A 9,659-nucleotide genomic window follows, 5' to 3' on the forward strand; every position below is an offset into this window, starting at 1 on the left:
AGCTGTTTCTAAATGGATTACAAATATAGATAATATGATTCAGCAGATTAATTTCTTAGAAGCTCTAAGAAATTCTAAAGGAGTTTCAGGGACTAGAAACTGTCCCTGCAAATGCTGCAGTTTTCAAGGACTGCAAAGAACTACGAACACCATAGAGGCAAACGACCAAGTCTCCTGTAGGAAACAGGCATGCCACACAAGGACAGGTAAAGCAAGGTTTTCCCTCTCTTTGTACTTCCTTGAACCATTCTAGTCTCTGCAAAACCCCCTGCACACCATGCACTAAGCTGAAATAGCCCTGGGCAAAGGGAGCCTGTCTGCATGAGGTGCCTGGTCTGACAGAGAGCTCCTTTCTCAAAACACTTTAGATTGCCCAGCCCTTTCTGGGGGGCCTGGCTAGTGATGGAAGAGGAAAGAGGAAAGGCCCGTTGGAAAGCTCTGCTCTGTCTACTTTCTTACATGACTGTTGCCTTGCTCCCACGCTGCTGTTTCATGTTGGGCAGAGTCTGGGCCTGGCCCCTGCCAGAGGCTGATGGTTTCTGCTGTTAAGGACTGATTGGATTTGAAGAAAATTCCTCGAGACGTCGAGACAGGGACATATACTGATGTTTGGATTTATACGTATGTCCTAGGGCTGCCGCGAGGTTTTGCTCTGAGGTGAAGTCTACTGCCCTGCCTCCAGGGACCTAGCGCTGCGGAAGAAGGCGAGCCGGACCCACTGGTGCGAGCCCGCAAGGTTCTCCCCCGCCGCAAGGCCAGCCTCCGCCGTAGTTCCCGCCTCCGCGCAGCAGGAGAGTAGCTGCAATAGCAGCTTCCCGTGTACAACCGTTTGGGCAGAGGCCGCTCTGACTGACTCCTACCCGAGGCCGCCCGAGGCCGTACCGCTAGAGGCGGGCGGTCTTGCGGCAGTGGGCGGGGCCGGCGGCGGGCCGGGAGCCGCCATGCGATTTCGGGCTAAGATCGTGGATCTCGCCTGCCTCAACCACTTCAGCCGTGAGTATGCTAGGGCGGGGGAGCGGGCTAAGCCGGAGGACGGCTGTACCTCGGCGAGCGGCCGGGGCCGCCTTTCCCGAGGAAAGGGAAGAGGAAGGTCTGTGTGTGCCGGCGGCCTCCGACCAGTGGCAGACACCGTAAGGCCGAAGCCGCGGCGGCGGGGAGACAGCGTGAGGCGTTTTCCTTCGCCCCGAGGTGTTTGGGAGTTTCCGCAGCAGCATGAGCTGCGTTTTGGCAGACTATTTCTCCCCTGTCCCCCTGGACCAAGGTGTGTGAAGCCGTTACCACAGTAACGTCCCCCTCCCTCTGCCAGGTGTAATTAACACAATCGCCAAGTTAGCCAAGACCTGCACCCTGCGCCTTACTGTCTGCAAGCTGTATTTCATCCTCTCTGATAAAGTAGCAAATGGCGGCGTCAGTATGTGGTGTGAGCTGTGCCAGGTAAGCCCGAGGAGGTTCAATAACCACATGTTGAAAACCAGAGCATGCAGTTGGGGTAGTGTATGAGGTGTTTCTTGTACACATAGCCCTCACCTGACATGTTCCCGGTCTCTCAAGCCCTGTCTGGTCACTGAAGACACTTTGTTTTGCAGGGCTGCATTTTGGTTGTCCAGGCCTGCTGTTTCTGGCTAGACATCCCCTTTATATTGGTTGTCACTTCAGTGTAAAGCTTCAGTGTGTGCTGGCCTACAGGGGACTGCCCAAAACTGGAAATGGGAAAGTGTAACCCACCTGTCATATCCTTTGTTTTGAGGACTGATAGGTGTTAGAGGAGGATCTGAAATTAATAGGTTTATCCTGAAGCAACAGGCCTTCACACTTATGTAGTCTGTCTTGATTCCTGCAGATAATGCAAGGCAGAGGAAAGCTTCCTGTTGCACACATGCAGTTCTAAGCTTAAGGTCTGATAAGTTAAAAAGAATTGCTCTTTTTTTTTTTTTTTTACTTTATTTTATTTTGCAACTTTCAAAAATTGTAGGGGAATTTCTTCGATGAATTTCACATGGAAGGAGTAGCTGCAGAGCACAATGAAATCTATTTAGAGTTGGTGCCTGAGAACCTGTCGAGAGCATTAAAAACTGCCCAGAGTGCTAAGGCAGTGAAGATCAAGTTGACTAACAAACACTGTCCCTGTCTCAGAGTTGCTGTGGAGCTAGTAAGTGCAACCATGTTTTTATCTTCATTATCAAGAAAAAGCTCTTAAAAATTAAGTGCTTTTCCTAAGATCAAATAGAAGCTTTGGGAGTCTTTGGTGTAATTCTAGAGTAATTCTAGAATACTAAATAAAGAAAAATCATGCCATTTGCCATTTCATTAGCCTTTCCTACCATCATGGTTGGTAGCACACAGAACCAGCTTTGTATTTTCCAAAAGGCAAGGAAGAATGAAAGCTATGTGATTGAAGCACCTTTTTCTAACGTTTACCTTTTTCCATTCCTTCATTCTCTAAATCATCTGTGGATTATTGCCTTCTCGTTGAAGACATTCAGTGAAGGAGGTTTCAGTGTAGCGTTTGGCTTTTCGTTTTCCATTCAAACTCCTGGCTTCCGAATTTTTTTTGTTAACACATCTTCACTGATTCACCTCTTCAGCTCTAAGGATAGCTTATAGATACTAATGACTGATACCTCACAAACTTTTCTTATTCAAAAGGAAAGTCCACTTAATAGCAGACCCATAGGAACCTATGGAAAAGTGGAACTGAGTGTCTGGTGCACTCAGTTATAGTATTTGCTAGAGTGGGTCTGAAAAATTTGAATTCAGAATTCAAGTCCTGTTTTTAACTGCAAGAGCATCCTCTCTTTCCCTCAAGCCATCCTTATCAAGCAGCAGTAGGATTGTGACACATGACATTCCGGTGGGGGTTATTCCCAGAAGATTATGGAATGACTTCAGAGAGCCCAGTGTGCCAGACTTTGATGTAAGCCTCTGTTTTTCTATTCCCTATGGAAAGGGGAGGTTGCAAGTGGAATGCTATTGCTGCGGAGTATACTACTAGTGGGTTTTGGAGAGGGGGTGAAAGGAAAGAGAGAAGGCTGGAGGGTAGAGGTTTGGAGAGGGATGGGACATGGCTTCCATCTTGACAAGAGAGTCCAGAACCTGTAAAAGTGGAGCAGGTGGTTACCAGGTATTGCTGATATTCAGGGTAGAGGAAGGGAGGAGCAAAGGATTTGCATGGCTTTAGGCAGGAGCCCAGATCACACAGGTTTAGACTGTTTCAGCTGTTTAGGCACCAAGTGGCCCAAATAATCTGTTTTTTTCTGAAATTCATGGCCTACCTGGCAGAGTTAGATATATATGTGTTTCCTCCTGATTTTTAGGTATCCTCTCTATATCTTTTTTGACTTCTAACAGAGTTGCAAGGAAAGGTCTTTGTGCAAATGTGCTCTTATTTGAGGTTATGGATGTCTGTTACCACTGTAGCTAAGAGTATTTAAATTCTGAAGGCATATGGCTCAGTAGAAACTTGATGTATTTTGTTGTTATTTCAGATTTACACTGATGCAATTCCAAAAATGATTACAATACTATGGGAATCATGTTCTTTCCTTTTTGGCTATAGTAACTATTAACTGCTCAGTAACACAGGTGTGGGTTCACATGTGAATCTGATCTGTAAAAAACCTATATCTACTTTATTTTGAACATGGATTTGGGATAGTATGTCTGAAGTATGTCCTCTTATCTAGGACGAGCAAATGGCCTCAAGTTGCTCCAGGGGAGGTTTAGATTGGGTATTAGGAAAAAATTCTTCACCGAAAGGGTTATCAAGTAGTGGAACAGGCTGCCCAGGGAAGTGGTTGAGTCACCATCCCTCGAGGTATTTAAGAGATGTGTAGGTGTGGCGCTTAGGGGCATGGATTAGTGGTGGGCTTGGCAGTGCCAGGTTAATGGTTGGACTTGATGATCTTAAAGGTCTTTTCCAACCTAAATGATTCTATAATTCTATGATTCTATAAAGCAATTGCTAGAGTGATGACCTGTTGGTATAATGGGGAAGAGTTCCCCTGTTCCTGTGTCATTTGCTGATTTCAGTTAAATATTCTTTTCCCTGCACTCAATACATAACTGAGTCCAGAATAAGATAGAATTGAAGGGAGAAATAAATGTATCACAGTCCAGTCACACATGAAATATTTGTGCAAATGCAGTTCTTTTGGTTTTTTAGGTCAGTATTTACTTACCCGTGCTGAAAACAATGAAGAGTGTTGTGGAGAGAATGAAGAATCTCAGCAATTCCATTGTAAGTTAAGGCACTTCAGGCGTGTGTCCTACAGACCTTGTTTTATCTTGGACATAGCATGTTTCCCTGTTGCCCAAACTGGTGCCCCTCTGTTATATCTTATTTTGAAATGATTCAGACATTGGACTAAAGGCACCTGAAGACTGTGTAAGAACTGAAGAGAATGATGGGATTTATTTTAGGATTTACTCTGAAGAGCTTTTCCTGGGCTTCCCATAAAGTGGTGCTTTTTGTACTGAATCCTTGAAAGAACATGGCACTGTGTTGCTACAAGCCACTCTTTATTAGCTGGTAAGAAATTGCGGTCCTTCAGGAATCTAGCTGGAGACTTTCCAGGGGATTTCATTAAAGAAATGCGTATTAAGTGAGTCTTGTGTTATAGGTCTGTGTGAATGAACTTTAGGTAAACTTGAGGTAGGATCTAAAGGAAATCCTACTAATAGCTCCTGGACATCAGCCTGTGCTTTAGACTCTGACATCGTGGGTTTCCAGTCCAGCCTGGGTTTTTGGAGTGCTGATGGGCCTTCCATTGAAGGAAACCTTCTGCAGTTGGTCAGAAATGGGGTTTGTTTTTTAGTTGATGTTGCTCACAGTCACCAGAATTGACCGATATGAAAGTTACTAAGTAAGCATAGAGCTTTGGAATAGTTTGATCTTGCGGCTGTTGGTACCAGTTTGATAAATGGGAAATTTTCTGTAAACTGAGAACCCTGAAACTGGGGCAGTCTCAGTCTTCCAAGGCTTGGAATAGTTGAGAGATTACCCTGGGTTTCTGGCAATTTTGTAAGTGCAAACATCCAGCAAATACAAGAGTATTTACACTCTTGTATTGTGCTTGTAAGCACTTGAAACACTTCTCCTTTGTCAGTCTTTTGGGGTTTTTATTTTTTTCCTCTGTCCTTCCTTGGCCCCTCCCGTCCTCAGTGAAAGTGCTTACACACAACTAAGCACAGTGTGTTCCTGCTTTGTTTCCAGAGTTGAGGATCTTTTCTCTCACAAGATAGCTGTATGATGGGATTGAACTTTGGTGTTCAGCAACGCTCAGAAGTGGTAGCATATCAATACTGGGCATACCCACCTTCCTAAGTTCCTTACCTCCTGCTCCAAAGCAGGAAAATAAATAAATCTCTGTGAAATAGCTTTGGTAGCTCTAAGGGAGGAGGCAGCAGGCTACATGCATCTTCTACATGCTTTCCTGTTACTAAAGAACAAAAACATCAAGTGTCACAATTAAATGTTTGTGCTAGATGCATCCTGGTAGTAAAACTGGTCAAGACCAGTGCTGCAAAAAGGGCTTAGAAGCTCTTTCAAATAGTACTTGGCCATTGTTTTGGAGCGTTCATCTGTGGGTATCTCCAGTTCTATAGGAGATTCTGGTTGTGCTGTGAGCCTCTTTTAAAATTATTGAGAGTTCTTCTAATCACAGAAATGAAATGCTTACATGTGCTTTAGGAATCCTCTGATCTGCTTGGGATTTGTGTAAGATCATGTATAGTCTCCTTCTGGTTGTACACTTTGTCAGGGTGGAATTTGAAAGCTTTCAGCACTTTTCCAGGATTTCTAGCAGTTCAAAGTCCTGCTTGGAGTTAGTGCTTTGGTGCCGCTGTTGCCTGTTACTAAGTCTTGGAAAGCAACACTGCAACTGCAGGTTAGCTCCTGGTGCATCCCATTTTTTGTGTGTGTCATATGGACTGTGTAGGTGCCTTTCTGTTTTTCGAAAAGCTGGATGGAAATGCAGGAATTCTCCAGCTTCAGTCTCTTATTTCTAAAGCCTTTTCCTCAGCACATGAACTTCTCAAAACCAGTACTTGTTCTAAAAGTACTGGAGAGCAATTGAATTTCTTTCTTTTCATAACTCTAGGGAGGTTGTTCTAGGATAATTCACACAGGAATGATGATGAGAAATGTATTTTGTAGTTGAACATTCAAATGTTCAAACCATGTTCAAAAAGTACAGTTGAGCTGTTAAGGCACTGAAGTGCTTCTGGAAGCTTGTATTTGAACAAAGCTGCACTTTATTCTTCTGTAATTCTGCAGTGTGAAAGTGACTTGCCTAAAATTGAAATTGATTGTATTGCAGGTGATTGAAGCAAACTTGAGAGGAGAAATGAACTTAAAAATAGAAACTGACTTAGTATCTGTAACAACACATTTTAAAGATTTGGGAAATCCTCCCTGGGGTAAGTTTCCCAGTTTGTTGCCTCTTGTGTCTGTCTGATCTCATTACTTGTGTTGCTAATAATAGTACTTACCTTCTGTTAGTCCTTATGAAATAGCATCAAATAGTTTGAAATCTTCAAATGAAACCTTAAAAAGAAAAGTGGCCATTGGCTGTTTCATGTTTGTGGAGGGAATCTCTTCCAGTATCCTTGACAACTTTGTAGAAAAACTGGGTTTTCTCTTCCTTGTACTGCTGTTTCTGAAAAACAACCCATTTGAGTACCAGCAGTTCAGAAATTATCAGGTGTGTCCTTATAGGTGTTGGAACTTCTGATGTTTTGACTAAGTGTTGTGTTCTTATGCTTTTAGCATCAGAGGATGGATGTCAAAGTTCTGCTCAAGGCAGAGATCTGGAAAGGGTGGCTGAGGCACGCATAGACATCAAGAAGCTGCAGCAGCTGCTTGCTGGACAGCAGGTCAATCCCACAAAAGCATTGTGCAGTAAGTTCAACAGCTCTGCTTGAGAACTCCGGTTAAGGAGGGATGTTTGCCATACTTGTAGTCTCAGCAGAACAGCATATCTTCTGTTTTGTCTGTTTGAAACATAACTATTTTTACTGTACCTGAGGACTTTTAATATTTCTATTTTTAGGCAGTAAGCTTCAGGCCTTAGGCATTTGGGGAAGAAAAAAACAACATTAAAAAAATTAAACCAAGCCCTTTTATAGGTATCAAGTTGAATACTCAGACTGACTAATTATGGGTGTCTTTTTGTTTTTGTTTTGCAGTTATTATTTTTTAAAGCCCCCTGTTTCTAGCAGAGAAACTGGGATTTACTGACATGTTTGGTTTAGGTTTTTTTTCTCAGATGCTTTCTTACATTCAGCACCAGATTGATTCTAATACCAGAATGCTTTTTATGCAGCTAGCATTTTTAACCATAGAAATTATATCTTCTTTCTAGCAGAAGCCTATGCAGGGTTTTATATCCTATTTTGGTAACTCTGTACGCTTTTCCTGAGAACATCTGTGTGTTACGGTTTAGTGCAGATGCTAAGAATTTCCCAAGGAAAATTAAAATAATGAGTATAGCATTATAGGCCTATACATTATATATTTCCTATTTGGTATCAGCTTTCATAGAGTCTTTAGTAATGCTTCATAGACCCTCAAGGACTTAAATATTACAGGATGATCTGTCTAGTCATCCTTCTGTCAGAAGTGGTAGAAACATTGTATTCTTATGGTGGCATTCTGTAGAAGATGTAATTTTAAAGTATTTTTCCTGCCTAAAATTGGATTTTTTGGGGTTTTTTCCCTCTTTACAGATATTGTAAGTAAAAGAATTGTCCACTTCATCTTGCTCCATGAGGATGTTTCGCTTCAGTATTTTATTCCAGCGCTTGCCTGAATGTTTTGGAATCTCAGTCATTTTCCAACCTGAGGCCCTTTCCACGAAGTCCGAAAACTTTTGTGAGCTGCTGGAGTACTCTCATGTGATATGCTGTTAGATGCCGCCATCAGATGGACATTATTTCAGATGGACTTGATGCTGCTGCATGTTGTGCAGCAGAAACGTGTCTGAGGCAGAGGACCTTCCTGTGGCTGCCAGGATGTAACAGTTGCTAAGGAGCACCACCAACAGCTGAGCAGCTTGTGTTTGTACCGGGTTGTATCTTTTGATCTGACTTGTTCTGACATACCTCAGTAGTTATGTTAGTGCTTCAACTGATGTTTTTAGCTCTTGGCCTGAGAGGATGAGAGAAACAGTCTGAATTACTTCATTAATGTGGGCAGTGAAGGTCTCTATGTACAGAATGAATATCATATGAGGATGTGTGAACACAGCAGTTGGTGTGAAATAAAGGGCAAGTTATCTGTGGATCATGTTTTTTCCCCTTTCCAGATGGAAAGCGTTGTACAAGCTGTGCTGTCCTGGTGTCAGACATGGTGAGATTGCATCTAGGCTCTGAGTACTGCCCCTGCTTCTACTTCCAGGTTATCTTCTGAGATCCTTTCCTCCTCATTCCACATGTGATTGTTATCCAGCCATGTTCCATACAGCCTTTGGTGTTCCACAGGGTTTTGAGTGTCTTGTGAAATTTCTTGTTTTAGAAATAGTGAGTGAGTCTTTGCTGCCAAATGGGACTGGGAGTTTCTGCTAGACAGTAACTCTTGCCATCGTCCGAAGTGGTGTGTTTGGTTTTTGTTTGTTTTGTGATTTTTTTTTTCCCCCAAGGGGCATTGAGGTTAAGGGAGCAATTAATCTTTCTGTTCTTGCAGATGCAAATGGTCAAGAGAAGGCTGAAGGAGAGGCAGTGGCCTGGGAATGTTATGCTGCTTTGCCTTTTTCCACCATTTCTATCAGACCAACCAGAAAGCATCTTCCAAATCCTGTTAGTTTTCGTGGGCAACTGCAATTAAAAAAAATCTGCGTAAGATGAAAATAGTTGTACACCAGGTTACAGCAATTGAATGGTAAGAGGTATGTGGTAAGTATTCCTGGGTTTTCCCCGAGGAGAGAGGAAAAACTGTCAGAGTATGATACACTGTGAAAGTAGGCTTTGAAATCCTTGGATTTTCTCCTTTAAAAAATGCATTCTCTATAACCTGATGGAAATGACTTTTTCTGGTATAACATAAGAACTAGTATTAATGGCCTCTCAGCTATGTGGGCTCTATGATTGTTATTATTAAAAAGAGACCAGAAGTTATAATTGCAAGAAAATGTGTTGAGGTGTGGGTTTTTTGTTTGTCTTTTTAATAAAAAATAAATAAAAGTGGGAGTAATGCTAGTACAGGTCAGGAGTATGCAGTGAGATGTCCATTTCCTATTCTGGAGGAGAGAAGGCTAGATGAACCAACAGAGGTGAAGTCTCTCCAGCCCCAGTGCTTTTTTACCCTTCCACCTAAATACAGTGCAAGTGCTCAGCACTGCCATCCAGTTGACACGTACATACTGATCAGAGGGAAAATAATACTCATTCAGGTTTAAATATGCTGTCATCTGTGAATCCAGTTGTCAGAGCTCTGAGGGCAGTATTAGGCCTTAATGGCCCTAAGCAGCTTCACCAGGGACCCCTATCCATCCCGTCCATGGGCCCACAGATCCTATTTCAGCTCAGGCTGTGGCATCCTGTACTCCCGTAAGCTATGTTGTAGGTGGGCATGGATCCAGCCCTATTCCTGAACTGATGTTTGGATTTTCTGGATTGGCTTTGGATGGGAACTGTTGCTCTCGCCACCTGTTTCTGCTTGCCTG

At 43.0% G+C, this 9,659-nt stretch overlaps 1 protein-coding gene across 1 annotated transcript; it reads left to right on the forward strand.

Annotated features, from left to right (window-relative positions):
* Positions 1–791: 791 nt before the first annotated feature.
* HUS1 (HUS1 checkpoint clamp component) lies at positions 792–8,279 on the forward strand. Its single transcript, XM_054818538.1, has 8 exons — positions 792–993; positions 1,307–1,434; positions 1,973–2,149; positions 2,807–2,914; positions 4,163–4,237; positions 6,318–6,417; positions 6,767–6,898; positions 7,726–8,279. The coding sequence occupies exons 1-8, from the start codon at positions 942–944 to the stop codon at positions 7,806–7,808; spliced, it is 855 nt and encodes a 284-aa protein (XP_054674513.1). The 5' UTR covers positions 792–941; the 3' UTR covers positions 7,809–8,279.
* Positions 8,280–9,659: the final 1,380 nt, after the last annotated feature.

The sequence above is a fragment of the Grus americana genome, chromosome 2 (assembly GCF_028858705.1).
Source record: "Grus americana isolate bGruAme1 chromosome 2, bGruAme1.mat, whole genome shotgun sequence".
Taxonomy (NCBI): Eukaryota; Metazoa; Chordata; class Aves; order Gruiformes; family Gruidae; genus Grus; species Grus americana.

What these genes read in the sequence shown, in the direction of transcription:
- HUS1 (XM_054818538.1), top strand. Translation starts at nt 942, where the DNA reads ATGCGATTTCGGGCTAAGATCGTGGATCTCGCCTGCCTCAACCACTTC. An exon ending in CTGCCTCAACCACTTCAGCC is followed by an intron (nt 994 to 1,306) that starts GTGAGTATGCTA and finishes TCCCTCTGCCAG; the next exon opens with GTGTAATTAACACAATCGCC. An exon ending in TTTGGGAAATCCTCCCTGGG is followed by an intron (nt 6,418 to 6,766) that starts GTAAGTTTCCCA and finishes TTATGCTTTTAG; the next exon opens with CATCAGAGGATGGATGTCAA.